General features: G+C 37.6%; 1 protein-coding gene across 4 annotated transcripts in view; it reads left to right on the top strand.

Annotated features, from left to right (window-relative positions):
* The window catches only part of CCDC14 (coiled-coil domain containing 14), a 52508-nt gene extending 36245 nt beyond the window's left edge, over positions 1-16263 (top strand). For all 4 annotated transcript variants that reach the window (XM_082624533.1, XM_082624531.1, XM_082624532.1 and 1 more), the window contains 3 exons: positions 1369-1587; positions 1662-1794; positions 14586-16263. In XM_082624533.1, coding sequence (XP_082480659.1) covers positions 1369-1587; positions 1662-1794; positions 14586-15516 — 1283 coding nt within the window. In that variant the 3' untranslated portion in view covers positions 15517-16263. The remainder of the gene's footprint in view (positions 1-1368; positions 1588-1661; positions 1795-14585) is intronic.
* Positions 16264-19099: the final 2836 nt, after the last annotated feature.

Here is a 19099-nt window from a genome sequence, read left to right as displayed (position 1 = left end):
CCCCATTTTCCCAGAACAAATAATCCTGCAACGAAAATCCTTGTACATATGTCTTTGTGCACATGTGTGACTGTTTTTGTAGATTATAGCCGTAGAATTTCTGAGTCAAAGGGTATGTACTGTTGCAGTTTTGACAGATATTGCCAAGTTGTCCTTATGGATCATAGAGCTTAAAGTAAAAGAAAAGAAAAGAAAAAAGAACTAATAGTACTAGGGGAGAAGATAAGAACTTTTTTTGTATTCTTAGGAACTTTTCCTAAGCCCAACAAAAACTCACATGCTACAAAGGAAAGATTGATAAAGCATGTCCCAGAAATCTTTTTCATTTTACGTACAACAAAATTATAAATACATTCAAAAAGCATCAACAAAATGGGGGAATTTTTTTTGTATGAGATGACAAAGGCTTGATTTTCCTAATATATAAAAATATCTCTTACAAAGAAATTTTAAAAATATGAGCACCCAACAGAACATGCACTTCATAAACGCATTCAACTTCAGAGTAATTTTGGAAAAGATCACTCTGGTTCCATTATGAATAAACCATGGGGATGGGTGGGAGAGAGGAGGCCAAGATGGAAAGTGAGGAGATCAGTGGTTGCCATTCTAAGCAGCCTATCTCTTTTTATTCTCTACCATTTCCCTTCTTGTTGCCTTGAGAGCATGTATTACTATTCGTAATTACTTGTTTGCTATCAGCTCCATGAGAGCAGGAACCATGTCTCTGTTGTTCACTACTGTATGCCCAGATTCCACTTCACTCAAGGCTGCAACTGTTAAATGAAAGGTTCCATTTTATAGCCATTAGAAAGAATGTGATAGATCTGTGTGCTGATGCATAACAATCTTATGGAGGGGGGAAAGGGAAGGTTAGAAACTATGGGTGTATTGTGATTCATTTATACTTAAATACATGTTATATGCAAAAGTATTTTCCAGAAGGATATCAAAGTTAATATTGCTTGCTTCTTGGGGGAGAGTGGAAGTGGGGTGGGAAGGGAGACTTTTCATTGAGAATCATTTGGTATCATTGGTATTTCATGGTGTTTGAATTTTTTTACTTTGTATATATATTACTTTTTTGTTAAAAAAGGTAAATTTTTTTTTGCTTTGTATATATATTATTTTTTTGTTAAAAAAAGGTAAAAAAAATTATGCCTGAAATATCAATTGGAGAAGAAAGATATGACTTCTGCCAATCGGTTTTTTTAAATACCTTTAGTATTTACATAGAACTGCTCAAGCGTATAATTGTTAAGCAAAATCAATAAATTCCAAGCCTTTTCTTTTAAAAAAAGCAGAGCTTTTCCAGGTTTGTAGTTTTTAAATTGGGGTAATAATTATTTGATCTGTTTTGTCTTACAGTGTTTTCTCTTCAATCATTGAACAAGTCACTGCAAAATCAATTACAGGAGTCAATAAAGAGCCAAGAATTACTACAGAGTAAAAATGAAGAGCTTTTAAAAGTGATAGAAAGTCAGAAAGATGAAAACAAAAAATTTGCTGGTATATTTAAAGAGAAAGATCAAACTTTACTTGAAAATAAACAGCAATTTGACATTGAGACAAGAAGAATGAAAATTGGTATGTGTTTGAACTACAGTTATGGTCACTTTTTAAAAAGTAATAGGGAAACTAAAACTTTTTTGTTGTTTTAGAATTGGAGGAAGCTTTAGTCAATGTGAAAAGCTCCCGGTTTAAGTTAGAAGCTGCAGAAAAGGAAAATCAGATTTTGGGAATAACATTACGTCAGCGTGATGCTGAGGTGACTCGACTGAGAGAATTAACCAGGTAATATTGACATCATTTGAATAACATACCTTTTAGATGTATTTATAAACTTCAAAATAATTTTGGACCTGCTTTCTGACCCCTACCCTTTTCTCAATGTTTTTGCTAATTTCTAATGATGTTTTCTTCTGTTCCAGTTAAGATAAATTCCAAACATGGCTAACTGCTTTTTTAAACCATGTGAAAAGACCTCTGATGAGGAGCTAAAGACTTATTTGGCAAAATGGTTAAGAGCTCTCTGAAGCCAGAGAAACCTGAGTGGAATCCTAGCTCTACCATGTATTAGCTGTATGACTCTGAGCAAGACAGTTAACCTTTCTAAACCTTACCTGTAAAGTGGGGACATGATTAGGGTTGATAGGAGGACTAAAATCATTCATGAAAAGCACTTAGCACAGTAAGCCCTCATTCATAAGATCTTGGGTAAGTCATTTAGCTTCTTTGAGCCTCATTCATTTCATCAGTAAAATGAGGGAGTTGGCAGCAACTTCTAAGATCCCTTTATTCCTTAACATGTCTTACATAAATAAAACCACCTCACTCAATTTTTAAATGATATGCACTTATAAAGTTCAGTTTTCTCTTGAGATAGTTCACAAGAATTAGATTTTCAACAAATTTTTAAAATCCTAGAGAAGTCAGTTATTTTAGGCCTGAATGTCATCGTATCTGACCATGCCTTTGAATGATCCTGGAAATTCATAGTTCTAAACATAAAACAATCCTGAATATAAAACAATCTTCTTCATACTTCAAATGAGAAGACCCATTTTGAATTACAAACTTTTTTTCCAAATTTTGAACTATAAACTTTTAGGGAAATAGATGAAATATATATATAAATAATAATATATATAATATTTTGTTTTATAAACGTATTTGAAGTGACTTTATAAAAGCTATTGTTAATACAGAAATATCGGGTTTTTTTCTCACTCATCTTTCACAGAATAATTTCACTCAAACTTTTATTGAACGGTGAAAAAAACAAAATACACTTCTTGTATCCATGTAGTATAATTAATTAGGTTCTAGTCAGAGTTTCTAAAAATTGGTTTATACCACTCTTGTTCAAAGTGAAGTAATTAGGAGAATGTGTCCCTTCTTACGAAAGTCTTTATATGGTCTCCAAAGAAAAGCGTCTTCTTTTTTCTGAGGAGTAATTTGGGATAAAAATTCTGTTATTTTAAAATATTTATGGTAAAAGAAGCCAATCACAATAAGCCACATATTATATGATTTTATTTCTAAGAAATGTCCAGAATAGGCAAACCCATGGAAACAAAAGGTAGATTAGTAGTTGCCAAGGGCTGGGAGAAGAGGGGAAGAATGGGCAGTGACTGCTAATGGGCACAGAGTTTCTTATGAGGGTTCTGAAACTAGGTGGAGGTTATGGTTGTACAACTCTATGAATATACAAAAAACCCACCACGTTGTACACTTTAAAATGCCATATTTTATAGTTTATAAATTATATATCAGTAAACTTCTTCTAAGTTAAAAAATAACTTTTTTAATACATTTTTTTAACATATGTATTAAAGTATATATGGTATATAGTCAGTTTGGAAAAGAAAAAGAGGACAGCAAGGTAACATGGTCAAGTTCCATGAGTGGTTGCTTAGGTGTCACTGGCAGCATCTCCTCATTCTAAGGGGCATGGTTGTCGGCCCCAAGCAGAAGATCTAGCTTCCTGGGAGTTTTCTTCCCTCAATTTCTTTTTCATACTACTAAACCCAGCTCCTTTATGGGCGTGACATTAGAAGCTGATGTTATCTTTTATTTATAAAGCCCTTGGATTTTTTTCAAAGTCCTCTCTTTATTATTTCATTTGCCCTCATCTATGGAGGGAAGATTTAAATATCTGCATTTTTATGGCTGGGGAAACTGGGGCCATGTAAGTTAAATATTAATAGAGAGTTAATAACGGAGCTGGGACTAGAACTCACATCTCATAATTCCTAGCCAGGTTTTCTTTCACCTTCATACATGGCATGGTCTTAACTAAAACAGTTTATTCCTGGTGATGACTCTGTGCCTAATCTAGTCTACGTAAACCTTAGCATTTTTTCCCCAGGGAGATGGATGGATAAATGGATGGGTTCATTTGCTTATTCATTTATTCAACAAACATTTATTGTATTCTGTGGTCCAAATATATGAATGTGAAACACACACAAAAATATTTAATCATTTTAGTTGCTAAATATCCACATCGTTAAGCAAAAAGCTATTCTAGTTCTTTGATGATGTGTGAAGGGAAATAACATCTTTTTTTAAGGATAAACGTGTGGTACATTTGTGAAGAAAATTGATGCAAAAATGTAAGAATGGTTTTCAGAGTAAGTAATAGTACAGTTATTCTAGAAATTAGCATAAATGGAAGCCCAAAGAAATGAAGGCACATACCTGACTTTCACACCTAGTTGGGATGTGAGCTGGACTTCAGCCAAGACTTCAGATTCCCTCTTTAGCCTTGCTTCCTGTTTTGCAAAGGACAGCTTCTTTCTGAGAGATGACTCATTATTAAGAGATTCTTCTGCCTTTTTCCCAAATAACACACAGTGTGCCTTTTCCAGTGTTTATTAGGAACTAAAATGGATTCGTTTGCCAACTGGAGCCTTTTCTTAACATTTACCCTAACCTAGAAACTGAGAAAGGTCATTAATTCTTATATATTATCTGCTTTTAGAAAAGACTGTATCTAAAATGTTAGATATAGACATTTTGTTCTCCTTTTCTTAAGACTCTCAAGAACTTTCCTGTCAGTTTTTTTCCATTGTTGTTAAGGATCTTTTCTTTTTATGCTGAGCATAAATCCTGCCTCATGACTACTATTTCACCTGTTAGTCAGACTAACTAGACTCTAAATGATTATAGAAACATAGTAGGCAGGCTTAGCACAGTGTCTTATAGTTCTACCACTGCATTTTCTGAAGATTCAGTACTAGCTTCAAAATGCTAAGTATATATACCCACTGATGGCAATTTTTGTTTTGCCTTTTAAATTAAAGAGCAAAACAACAAAAAAATGCTCTTGGAGCTCAGTTGTCAAAATTCACCCACACTGGTGATTTATGATATGTTTGGTGGTACCCTATGTAAATCAATTAATTAGGAACATCTCCAGTACTATAGCTGGGCTAACTGTGACCATTTAAATTTTACTTTTGACATTAGAGAGTAAAGCAATGACATCTGACAATACAGATAAGTCTTCATGTTCATCTATCCCATGTCTTTTCCCTATAGCCATACACCTCAGATAGGTACATATTTTTGTGTGTGTGTTAAATAGTCTCAGAGATTTCACAAAATTTTGTAACGCCTTTCTCAGACTACTGGGGAGGGATAATGGAACTAGAAGTTTCACATACAAGTTCTAAACAGATTTCCTAAACCATTTCCTTCTTCAACCTTCAATAGTTTTTGTTGTCGTTGTTGTTTTTTTTTGCGGTACGCAGGCCTCTGACTGTTGTGGCCTCTCCCGTTGCGGAGCTCAGGCTCCGGACACACAGGCTCTACAGCCATGGCTCACGGGCCCAGCCACTCCGCAGCATGTGGGATCTTCCCGGACCGGGGCACGAACCCATGTCCCCTGCATCGGCAGGCGGACTCTCAACCACTGCGCCACCAAGGAAGCTCCCTTCAATAGTTTTGAAATACATCTTTATCACTTTTTAAAGATTTTACTAGAATACATGTTATAAAACCATTAAAATGTGAGGAAAATTAATGTATTTTTCAGTAAATAAGTAGTAAGTATTCTTCTAATAGCTTCTGAGAGCACTCTTACAAGTGCTGATAGTTATTTAAATTAGTATATTTTTATAAATAGCCAAGAAAGAACTTTACATTTCTTATTATGAAAACGTGCCAGTTTTCCAAGCATTAAAAATCAGTGTGGAACTTCCGGGTAAGATGGCGGAAGAGTAAGACGCGGAGATCACCTTCCTCCCCACGGATACACCAGAAATACAGCTACACGTGGAACAACTCCTACAGAACACCTACTGAACGCTGGCAGAAGACCCCAGACCTCCCAAAAGGCAAGAAACTCCCCACATACCTGGGTAGGGCAAAGCGGAGAGATCCGCACACAGAGGATCGGTGCCGAGTGGCACTCACCAGCCCGAGAGGCTTGTCTGCTCGCCCGCCGGGGCACGCAGCACTGGAAGCTGAGGCTCGGGCTTCGGTCAGAGCGCAGGGAGAGGACTGGGGCTGGTGGCGAGAACTCAGCCTGAAGGGGGCTAATGTGCCACAGCTAGCCGGGAGGGAGTCCGGGAAAACTCTGGAGCTGCCGAAGAGGCAAGAGACTTTTTCTTCCCTCTTGGTTTCCTGGTGCGCGAGGAGAGGGGATTAAGAGCGCTGCTTAAAGGGGCTCCACGGACGGGCGCGAGTCGCGACTGAAAGCGCGGAGCCCAGTGACAGGCGTGGGACGCTGGGGCTGCTGCTGCCGCCGCCAAGAAGCCTGTGTGCGAGCGCAGGTCACTGCCCACACCGCCCTTCCGGGAGCCTGTGCAGCCCGCCACTGCCGGGGTCCCGGGATCCAGGGGCGGCTTCCCTGGGAGAACGCACGGCGCGCCTCGGGCTGGTGCAACGTCACGCCGACCTCTGCCGCTGCAGGCTCGCCCCGCACTCCGTGCCCCTCCCTCCCTCCCGGCCTGAGTGAGCCAGAGTCCCCGAAGAGGCTGCTCCTTTAACCCTGTCCTATCTGAGCGAAGAACAGACGCCCTCCGGCGACCTACACGCAGAGGCGGGGCCAAATCCAAAGCTGAGACCCAGGAGCTGTGAGAACAAAGAAGAGAAAGGGAAACCTCTCCCAGCAGCCTCAGAAGCAGCGGATTAAAGCTCCACAATCAACTTGATGTACCCTGCATCTGTGGAATACATGAATAGACAACACATCATCCCAAATTGAGGAGCCCGGAGTCAGTGCTGTGCCTCTGAGGTGGGAGAGCCAACTTCAGGACACTGGTCCACAAGAGACCTCCCAGCTCCACATAATATCAAACAGCGAAAATCTTCCAGAGATCTCCATCTCAACACCAGCACCCAGCTTCACTCAACGACCAGCAGGCTACAGTGCTGGACACCCTAAGCCAAACAACTATCAAGACAGGAACACAACGCCACCCATTAGCAGAGAGGTGGCCTAAAATCATAAAAAGTCCACAGACACCCCAAAATACACCACCAGACGTGGACCTGCCCACCAGAAAGACAAGATCCAGCCTCATCCACCAGAACACAGGCACTAGTCCCCTCCACCAGGAAGCCTACACAACCCACTAAACCAACCTTAGCCACTGGGGACAGACACCAAAAACAACAGGAACGACGAACCTGCAGCCTGCAAAAAGGAGACCCCAAACACAGTAACATAAGCAAAATGAGAAGACAGAAAAACACACAGCAGGAGAAGGAGCAAGATAAAAACCCACCAGACCTAACAAATGAAGAGGTAATAGGCACTCTACCTGAAAAAGAATTCAGAATAATGATGGTAAAGATGATCCAAGATTCTATTTCCCAGATCCAAAATCTTGGAAATAGAATAGACAAAATGCAAGAAACAGTTAACAAGGACCTAGAAGAACTAAAGATGAATCAAGCATCGATTAAAAACACAATACATGAAATAAAAAATACTCTAGATGGGATCAATAGCAGAATAACTGAGGCAGAAGAACGGATAAGTGAGGTGGAAGATAAAATAGTGGAAATAACTGCTGCAGAGCAAAATAAAGAAAAAAGAATGAAAAGAACAGAGGACAGTCTCAGAGACCTCTGGGACAACATTAAACGCACCAACATTCGAATTATAGGGGTTCCAGAAGAAGAAGAGAAAAAGAAAGGGACTGAGAAAATATTTGAAGAGATTATAGTTGAAAACTTCCCTAATATGGGAAAGGAAATAGTTAATCAAGTCCAGCAGGCACAGAGAGTCCCATACAGAACAAATCCAAGGAGAAATACGCCAAGACACATATTAATCAAACTGTCAAAAATTAAACACAAAGAAATCATATTAAAAGCAGCAAGGCAAAAACAACAAATAACACACAAGGGAATCCCCATCAGGATAACAGCTGATCTCTCAGCAGAAACACTACAAGCCAGAAGGGAGTGGCAGGACATACTTAAAGTGATGAAGGAGAAAAACCTGCAACCAAGATTACTCTACCCAGCAAGGATCTCATTCAGATTTGATGGAGAAATTAAAACGTTTACAGACAAGCAAAAGCTGAGAGAGTTCAGCACCACCAAACCAGCTTTACAACAAATGCTAAAGGAACTTCTCTAGGCAAGAAACACAACAGAAGGAAAAGACCTACAATAACGAACCCAAAACAATTAAGAAAATGGGAATAGGAACATACATATCGATAATTACCTTAAATGTAAATGGACTAAATGCTCCCACCAAAAGACACAGAGTGGCTGAATGGATACAAAAACAAGACCCATCTATATGCTGTCTACAAGAGACCCACTTCAGACCTAGAGACACATACAGACTGAAAGTAAGGGGATGGAAAAAGATATTCCATGCAAATGGAAACCAAAAGAAAGCTGGAGTAGCAATTCTCATATCAGACAAAATAGACTTTAAAATAAGGACTACTAGAAGAGACAAAGAAGGACACTACATAATGATCAAGGGATCGATCCAAGAAGAAGATATAACAATTGTAAATATTTATGCACCCAACATAGGAGCACCTCAATACATAAGGCAAATACTAACAGCCATAAAAGGAGAAATCGACAGTAACACACTCATAGTAGGGGACTTTAACACCCCACTTTCACCAATGGACAGATCATCCAAAACGAAAATAAATAAGGAAACACAAGCTTTAAATGATACATTAAACAAGATGGACTTAATTGATATTTATAGGACATTCCATCCAAAAACAACAGAATACACATTTTTCTCAAGTGCTCATGGAACATTCTCCAGGATAGATCATATCTTGGGTCACAAATCAAGCCTTGGTAAATTTAAGAAAATTGAAATTGTATCAAGTATCTTTTCCGACCACAATGCTATGAGACTAGATATCAATTACAGGAAAAGAGCTGTAAAAAATACAAACACATGGAGGCTAAACAATACACTACTTAATAACGAAGTGATCACTGAAGAAATCAAAGAGGAAATTAAAAAATACCTAGAAACAAATGACAATGGAGACACGACGACCCAAAACCTATGGGATGCAGCAAAAGCAGTTCTAAGAGGGAAGTTTATAGCAATACAATCCCACCTTAAGAAACAGGAAACATCTCGAATAAACAACCTAACCTTGCACCTAAAGCAATTAGAGAAAGAAGAACAAAAACATCCCAAAGTTAGCAGAAGGAAAGAAATCATAAAAATCAGATCAGAAATAAATGAAGGGCCTCCCTGGTGGCGCAGTGGTTGAGAGTCCGCCTGCCGATGCAGGGGATACGGGTTCGTGCCCCGGTCTGGGAGGATCCCATATGCCGCGGAGCGGCTGGGCCCGTGAGCCATGGCCGCTGAGCCTGCGCGTCCGGAGCCTGTGCTCCGCAACGGGAGAGGCCACAACAGTGAGAGGCCCGCGTACCGAAAAAAAAAAAAAAAAAAAAAAAAAAAAAAAAAAAGAAATAAATGAAAAAGAAATGAAGGAAACGATAGCAAAGATCAATAAAACTAAAAGCTGGTTCTTTGAGAAGATAAACAAAATTGATAAACCATTAGCCAGACTCATCAAGAAAAAAAGGGAGAAGACTCAAATCAATAGAATTAGAAATGAAAAAGGAGAAGTAACAACTGACACTACAGAAATACAAAAGATCATGAGAGATTACTATAAGCAACTCTATGCCAATAAAATGGACAACCTGGAAGAAATGGACAAATTCTTAGAAATGCACAACCTGCCAAGACTGAATCAGGAAGAAATAGAAAATATGAACAGACCAATCACAAGCACTGAAATTGAAACTGTGATAAAAAATCTTCCAACAAACAAAAGCCCAGGACCAGATGGCTTCACAGGCGAATTCTATCAAGCATTTAGAGAAGAGCTAACACCTATCCTTCTGAAACTCTTCCAAAATATAGCAGAGGGAGGAACACTCCCAAACTCATTCTACGAGGCCACCATCACCTTGATACCAAAACCAGGCAAGGATGTCACAAAGAAAGAAAACTACAGGCCAATATCACTGATGAACATAGATGCAAAAATCCTCAACAAAATACTAGCAAACAGAATCCAACAGCACATTAAAAGGATCATACACCATGATCAAGTGGGGTTTATTCCAGGAATGCAAGGATTCTTCAACATACGCAAATCAATCAACGTGATACACCATATTAACAAACTGAAGGAGAAAAACCATATGATCATCTCAATAGATGCAGAGAAAGCTTTCGACAAAATTCAACACCCATTTATGATAAAAACCCTGCAAAAAGTAGGCATAGAGGGAACTTTCCTCAACATCATAAAGGCCATATATGACAAACCCACAGCCAGCATCGTCCTCAATGGTGAAAAACTGAAACCATTCCCACTAAGATCAGGAACTAGACAAGGTTGCCCACTCTCACCACTCTTATTCAACCTAGTTTTGGAAGTTTTAGCCACAGCAATCAGAGAAGAAAAGGAAATAAAAGGAATCCAAATTGGAAAAGAAGAAGTAAAGCTGTCACTGTTTGCAGATGACATGATACTATACATAGAGAATCCTAAAGATGCTACCAGAAAACTACTAGAGTTAATCAATGAATTTGGTAAAGTTGCAGGATACAAAATTAATGCACAGAAATCTCTGGCATTCCTATATACTGATGATGAAAAATCTGAAAGTGAAATCAAGGAAACACTCCCATTTACCATTGCAACAAAAAGAATAAAATATCTAGGAATAAACCTACCTAAGGAGACAAAAGACCTGTATGCAGAAAATTATAAGACACTGATGAAAGAAATTAAAGATGATACAAATAGATGGAGAGATGTACCATGTTCTTGGATTGGAAGAATCAACATTGTGAAAATGACTCTACTACCCAAAGCAATCTACAGGTTCAATGCAATCCCTATCAAATTACCACTGGCATTTTTCACAGAACTAGAACAAAAAATTTCACAATTTGTATGGAAACACAAAAGACCCCGAATAGCCAAAGCAATCTTGAGAACGAAAAATGGAGCTGGAGGAATCAGGCTCCCTGACTTCAGACTATACTACAAAGCTACAGTAATCAAGACGGTATGGTACTGGCACAAAAACAGAAAGATAGATCAATGGAACAGGATAGAAAGCCCAGAGTTAAACCCACGGACATATGGTCACCTTATCTTTGATAAAGGAGGCAGGAATGTACAGTGGAGAAAGGACAGTCTCTTCAATAAGTGGTGCTGGGAAAACTGGATAGGGACATGTAAAAGTATGAGATTAGATCATTCCCTAACACCATACACAAAAATAAGCTCAAAATGGATTAAAGACCTAAATGTAAGGCCAGACACTATCAAACTCTTAGAGGAAAACATAGGCAGAACACTCTATGACATAAATCACAGCAAGATCCTTTTTGACCCACCTCCTAGAGAAATGGAAATAAAGACAAAAATAAACAAATGGGACCTAATGAAACTTAAAAGCTTTTGCACAGCAAAGGAAACCATAAACAAGACCAAAAGACAACCCTCAGAATGGGAGAAAATATTTGCAAATGAAGCAACTGACAAAGGATTAATCTCCAAAATTTATAGGCAGCTCATGCAGCTCAATAACAAAAAAACAAACAACCCAATCCAAAAATGGGCAGAAGACCTAAATAGACATTTCTCCACAGAAGATATACAGACTGCCAACAAACACATGAAAGGATGCTCAACATCTTTACTCATTAGAGAAATGCAAATCAAAACTACAATGAGATATCATCTCACACCAGTCAGAATGGCCATCATCAAAAAATCTAGAAACAATAAATGCTGGAGAGGGTGTGGAAAAAAGGGAACACTCTTGCACTGCTGGTGGGAATGTGAATTGGTACAGCCGCTATGGAGAACGGTATGGAGGTTCCTTAAAAAACTAAAAATAGACCTACCATATGACCCAGCAATCCCACTACTGGGCATATACCCTGAGAAAACCATAATTCAAAAAGAGACATGTACCAAAATGTTCATAGCAGCCCTATTTACAATAGCCCGGAGATGGAAACAACCTAAGTGTCCATCATCGGATGAATGGATAAAGAAGATGTGGCACATATATACAATGGAATATTACTCAGCCATAAAAAGAAATGAAATTGAGCTATTTGTAATGAGGTGGATAGACCTAGAGTCTGTCATACAGAGTGAAGTAAGTCAGAAAGAGAAAGACAAATACTGTATGCTAACACATATATATGGAATTTAAGAAAAAAAAATGTCATGAAGAACATAGGGGTAAGACAGGAATAAAGACACAGACCTACTAGAGAATGGACTTGAGGATATGGGGAGGGGGAAGGGTAAGCTGTGACAAAGTGAAAGAGCGGCATGGACATATATACACTACCAAACGTGAGGTAGATAGCTAGTGGGAAGCAGCCGCATAGCACAGGGAGATCAGCTCGGTACTTTGTGACCGCCTGGAGGGGTGGGATAGGGAGGGTGGGAGGGAGACGCAAAAGGGAGGGGATATGGAAACATATGTATATGTATAACTGATTAAATTTGTTATAAAGCAAAAAAATAAAAAAATAAAGTGAATGCAAAAAAAAAAAAAATCAGTGTGTTTCGCTGAGTCTCATATAATAGAAACACAAATATAACTACTTTGTAGCTATCTAGGTGCTTGTATTGCTTCCTTTTAAATTTTGGCATGTTTTTACTTTACTTACAGAGATTTAATTTCAAAGACAATGGTGAGTCACATTTTGTTTACACATGAGAAGCTTAGTGATTGCTATTAGTTTCCAGAGATTAAACTCTTATTACATTGTCCCTTCCTTCCTTTCTGTATTGCAGATTTTGTGCACAGCAGAGATAACATTTTTAAGTCTGGCAAGGAACTTCAACATAAGGATTTCTGTACTAAACATAAATAAAAAGCGCAGCGTGCAGTCTTGTTGAATTAACTAGTGGGTCATTGTTCATTACAGCATTTCTTTAAATATACATTTCTATAGCATATTGTTTAATTTTAATAGTAGCTCATTACCTTCTTGAAAGAGGTATGAGGAAAAAGTGGCTGGAGCCATTGCCATTTGAATGGTAATCGGAACTCAAAACATAGCATATTTAAGATGACAGTGAAAGTCAGGTTGGAAAAAAACTATTTTTTTCCTTTTGTAGGAAAAGAATCACTCATTCTATATCCAAAGATATAATCACTGCTAACGGTTTTGTATAAAGGTTCCTTTTAGTATTTTATTTGGATGTGTGTAGCTGTTTTTACAAAAATAATATTGTTATTGTGTTGCTTATGGTCTGATCTTTTAAATTTAACCTGGTATAATGAACATTTTCTTATCAATAAATATTCTTTACAACATGGCTATAGATGGCTGTGATGCAGTAAGACCATAGTTTACCTAAATCAGTCCACAGTATTTGAGGATATTAACCCCATTTATTTTCTATTATAAATTACATCTTTGTAAATATATCTCTGGGTACAGCCTCTTAGTGAATATCAGTAGGATAAAGTTCTAGAAGTGCAACTTGGTGGGTCAAAAGGTGTGGGATATACAAATCTTTAAGGCTTCTGATATATTGCTGGTCTGCTCAGAGAGTGTACACTCCCACTGGTAATACCTGCTTCTCCAAGCTTCTCTAACAATGGATATTCTTATTTTCCTATGTTAGCTTGATAGGCCAAAAAATATCACATTTAAAAATTCTGAATTTCTCTGATAAGAGTTGAACTTTTAAAACATGCTTATTGGCTAATTGTAGTCTTTTAAAATTACCTGTTGATGTTCTTTTTTTAAAATTGGTGTGTTTCTTTTCCTTATCTGTATTTAAGAGTGTATTATGATTCAATTCAAATAGACTAAAGCCTTGGTATAAAATGGTTTTAATAGGACTACTAATAAAAGCTGCCATGAAATAAAAACCCACTTAGCCTGAAACTGTGCTAGGCACTTTACCCTTATGTTTTATTATTTTATCTTATTTAATGTTCACTCTAATTCTGAAGTAGTTACCTTCATTTTGCAATTGAAGAACTTGAGATTCAGGAAGGTTGAGTGACTTGCCCAAGATCACAGCTAGCGATAGTGTGAAGATATGATTCCATTTCTGTCTGACTTCAAACCCTGTGTGGTTTTCCTTACATCACACTTTTCCTGGAGCCTAGCTGTTGCTACCTAATTATACTAGATAATTATCTCTATCCTTTTTTCTTTACCCAGCATTATTCCAGCGTCCTTTGCATACATATTTTGAATGGAAAGTAATTTAATTACTAACAGAATCCACTAACAAATGAGTAATATATTTACCATTTCGCAATGTTGCTCAAAAATAAAGCATCTCTGTACCTTAAGAGAGAAACTTTTCTGAGCCTCTATTTTTAGATATAATAATAATCGATTTGATGCAGACCAAGATCTTTTATCATCTTATTTTAATTTACTCTTTCCAGAGCATATTCTGTGATTTTGTGCTTTTAGTTGCATTTTCCTGTATTAAGAACCAGGTGCTTGCCTCAAATACTTTCTTTTAAAGATGAGGTATATTTAAATAAATGAAAGAAATGGGTACAAAGAAATAATTAGTGTACTAAATTCTTCTTAACAGAACTTTACAGACCAGTATGGCAAAGCTTCTCTCAGATCTTAGTATGGACACTGCTCGCTGCAAGCCTGGGAATAATCTTACGAAATCACTTCTGAACATTTATGAAAAACAACCTCAACATGACCCAATCCCTGCTCACACTTCCATAATGAGCTATCTAAATAAGTTAGAACCAGTTCACACTATTATTACACGTTCAGAGCCACTTTCTACAATTAACAATGAGGAAAACACAGTGCCAGATAGACCCTATGAAAATGTTCTGCCCTCTAAAGGCCCTCAACATACTAATGCTAGGAACATGGTGGAAGCATCAGCCCCTGGAATCATTTCTGCCCTTTCAAAACAGGATTCTGATGAGGAGAGTGAAATTACAACTTTAATAGAAGATGAGTGTAATTTGGATAAGACAATTTACATTCCGTTTGCTAGAAGCACTTCTAAAAAGAAATCACCACTATCTCAGAGATTATCCCCCCAGCCACAGATCAGTGTTGCTCCACCGCAGATGGTCAGTGGACTTGTTGCTGAAAAAGAAAATAAATTGTGTACACCTGGAGTTTGTTCCGCTTCCAAAGAGGGAGGAGTTGCACCTGAGAACCTTTCCAGAACAGCTGATATGGAGGACAAGCAACTCCTCAAGAAAATAAAGGAAACCATTTGCAAGATCCCTCCTGCCGCTGAGGAGCCAGAGGAATTGGCTGCGTATCATGGCCCCTCCACTTGTCAGAACAGCAGCATTCAAGTGAAAAGTAGTGCAGTCTCTGATGGTAGCTTTTTAAATTCTGATTTAACCTCTGACTGGAGCACTTCTTCTTTTTCTACGTTCACTTCTCGTGATGAACAAGACTTCCGAAATGGCCTTGCAGCACTGGATGCCAACATTGCTAGACTCCAGAAGTCCTTGAGGACTGGTCTTCTGGAGAAGTAAACTCAGAAGAAAAGTTGTTTTTAAGAATAGAACTTGGCTACATTGAATATATATTTTAAATTTCTTTAAGGTTTTATATTATGTGTGAAATAATAAATTGTATGAATAGTAAATTTATTATTGGAATATATTGACACTGGAACTTTTAAAAACAAATCATCTTAAGAAATTGACATTTGCTAAGAGAAGAAAGTTGTGTGTAACTAGGAAAATATTGTAAGTATTGTAAATAATATTTAATTTAGTATTTATCAATTAAGAGTTTATTCTTACTCTGCTGGGCTAAGGGTGCAGGTTGGAAGGACACTCTGGTTATTCTAAAGGATAATGGGAAGGGTGTCTCTGGGTACAATTTACTATATTAAAACTAGAGTTTCTTTTCTCTTTCAGGATTCCTGTTTGGTTTTTAATGGCATTGTGTTTTTATGTGGGATGCTCTGTGCTACAGGCTGGTGTTATTGGTGAGACATATAAACATTTATTTTAAGAGAAAAAGTGCCAATATCTCTATTTTAAAAAGTCATTGATTGGTCCAAGAAAATATAGATAACATCCTAAGTTAGCATATGGTTTCTTAAAACTTTGGCACTTTATTTTTGTCACAAATGCATTTAAGACCATTAAAAAGTAAAAGACTGATAAAGAAATGCTAACAAAGAAGTTTTAGTTTTGGAAATTTGTTTTTTTAAATAAAGAAGTGTTTGTTTTTTGTCATTATATTTGAACATGATGGATTTTTAAAAACAATATTTATTTATTTATTTATTTATTTTGGCTGCGCCGGGTCTTAGTCAAGGCACATGGGATCTTCATTGTGGCATGCGGGATCTTTTAGTTGCAGCACGCAGACCCTTTAGTTGCAGCATGCGGACTCTTTTTAGTTGCGGCATGCAGACTCTTAGTTGTGGCATGCATGTGGGACCTAGTTCCCTGACCAAGGATCAAGCCTGGGCCCCCTGCATTGGGAGCACAAAGTCTTACCCACTGGATCACCAGGGAAGTCCCTGAACATGATGGATTTTATAAATCTTGCGCTGGTTGTAATTCTGCCTTTCTGGACCAATTTTTTCTTTTTTTCAGCACTTTAGCTGAGAACATTCTCTATTCTATAAATAATATGAACTAGGTTGGTCTGTGCTTCTCTAAACTGCACTCCCTAACTACTTGGTATCATTTTCTTCCATGTAAACAGCACATTTTAACTCTTAGAAAACTGCATAGTTTGCTATCACTGATACGTCATACAAGTCACCTCCCTGTTGTCATTGTATTTAGTGCTTGGGCAGCCTTTAGCATTAAAGAGTGTTCTGCTGGTCCCAGAACCTCTTCCTGCTGGTTTTTAAGTGTTGCGGCTACAGATTCTAAAGGGCCCAGATATAGTCTCTTTGACATGTTTAGATTTTATAGAAAGAGATTTCTTAGGTCTAAATATTAAATGAATTCTAAGCTATTTTCACAGAATTGTCCAATAATATTTTTAATTTCTTACTTCCAGTATTCATAAATTAATTCCTTGTTTTATGTGGAGGTAACAGTTCACAACCTTTGAACACATAAGTTCAGAAGTACAGTTCAGAAATACAGAATAATAAAGCAAGGGAGAAAATTGTCATCTGTGTATTCCTAAATATTCAGTTGTTATTCATATGCAGAAGTAAATTCTTAAGATTATTATATGATATCCAAGGAGATTGTCCTCTTTTCCCCTTAATATAGGATGGGCATCCTAACATGCAAAGAAACATTTTTAATGTTTATGGGTTCAGTTAACTATGGGTTAATACTTTGAAGACCAAATGAGACTAGAAAAATCCTTGGGGGACCTTTACCAGGAGCTTACTGTTTATTTGATTAAAGACATACACATGGCATAGAAACATGAAAGAATTTGGTTAAATTTTAGGATGGAATATGACCCTAGCAAAATGGATGGAATAGACAGTGAGTTTCATAGAAGTTTAGAGTAGAAAGAAGTCCCAAAATGGTAGAGAAAGACCTAGAAGAGAAGAAACTTCATTTGGATCTTAAAGAATGTATAGGATTTGAATAATTCTGTAAATATCCTCAAAATGTTAACCCCCTATAAAGTCAGCATCATCAGAATGTGGAGGTTGAGTGGTATATTCAGAGAATGTTAGGTACAGCAACCTGACTAATATAGAGGGTTGACATTCCTTTATGATAATGGTAGTAATAGATGATGGTAACACAATTTAGAAGAGCTGGGGTCAGACTGTAGAACGTCTTGAGCTCCAGGCTGAGGAGTGACCATTATACATTATGAAATCATTGGGTGTAAGGGTATCCTGGGGGTGTTTTTTTTAAATTGAGGATCACCAGATGAAACTAGATGTTCTTAAAACTGCATAGAGTAAAGGTAAATAAGAAGGATTAGAGGAGAGAGAGGCTAGAGACTACTTAGAAAGCCGTTGCAGTAGTCCAGACATAAATTGATAAGCCTTTAGCAGTAAGAGTGAAAGAGACAAATGGAAAAGTTTTCAATAGGCTTGGTGACTTAATAGGAAATGAAAGAGAAGGAGAAATCAAAGATGACACCAAGGTTTTTAATTTGATCAGTTCAAGTCACACTGAGCAAGCACTGTCTAAAATGAAAAATCAAGTTCTTGGTTAAGTTCAAAGTTAACAAATTCCAGTGTAAGTCTTGATAACGGTAGTGATAATGGAGAGTGGGCTAAAAAGGAGAGGAAGAGTGCCCATTCTCAGTAGTTCTGATCTTCACACTAGGAGTCATTGTTACTGCCTCATCATCGTCTCAGTAGGGTCATTCTAGTCCCAAATCCCGGCGCTCTCACAAAACCTTTTCTGATATCCCAGAGTGTGAAAAGCATATGGACTGTCCCCTAACCTCTGAAAGGATGAATTCAGTGTCTCCTGATAGGTACTGGCTGTAGAATAGGAAGGAACTATTTTCCAGCATCTTGTCACTATTCTACGGTCGTTTCTTGGATCTGTGGAGATAATGTACAGGTTGTTCATAATGGATTTAGTATTTGTGAAGACCACTGAAGATGAAAATTAGAATCTGATTCTATTTGACCAAGCATAAGGATCCTAGGATCAGGGCTAAAGAAGCCAAAGAAGTACTTGGTGCAAATATTTCTCGTATTCTTGCCACCCTTGGAGTTTAGTGAATTGTCCAGAAATCTCTACTTTTTACTAATGCTGGCATTTATGTCAAATGCCTTAAAAATAAAGGCCTTCAACCACATGGAAAGTAGGGCAGAATTGCAAAGCCTAGTTAGGTAGAAAGGGCATGCAGCCAAATCACAACTTAAGTGTATCTAGTGCTCATATTGTGGGGCAATCCCTTCAGCTAAAGATTCATTCATTCATTCAATGAATAAATGAAATGAAAGCTCTAATATATGCCAGGTACTACTATTCTGGGTTCTGAGAAAACAACAGTGAGCAAGACAGGTATTCTCTACCCTCAAGGAGCTTCTGTTACAGTGTGACACAAGCAAAGGATAAGTGCTGTGAAGAAAAAAATGGGGTAAGGTCACAAAGAATGACAGAATTGGTTAAAGTTTTAATTATTAGAGTAAGAGTCCCCTTCTCAAAA

Source organism: Mesoplodon mirus (genome assembly GCF_964341445.2).
Source record: "Mesoplodon mirus genome assembly, chromosome: 6".
NCBI lineage: Eukaryota > Metazoa > Chordata > Mammalia > Artiodactyla > Ziphiidae > Mesoplodon > Mesoplodon mirus.
The sequence above is the reverse complement of the archived record's forward strand: the minus strand, read 5'-3'. Positions and strand labels throughout refer to the sequence as shown.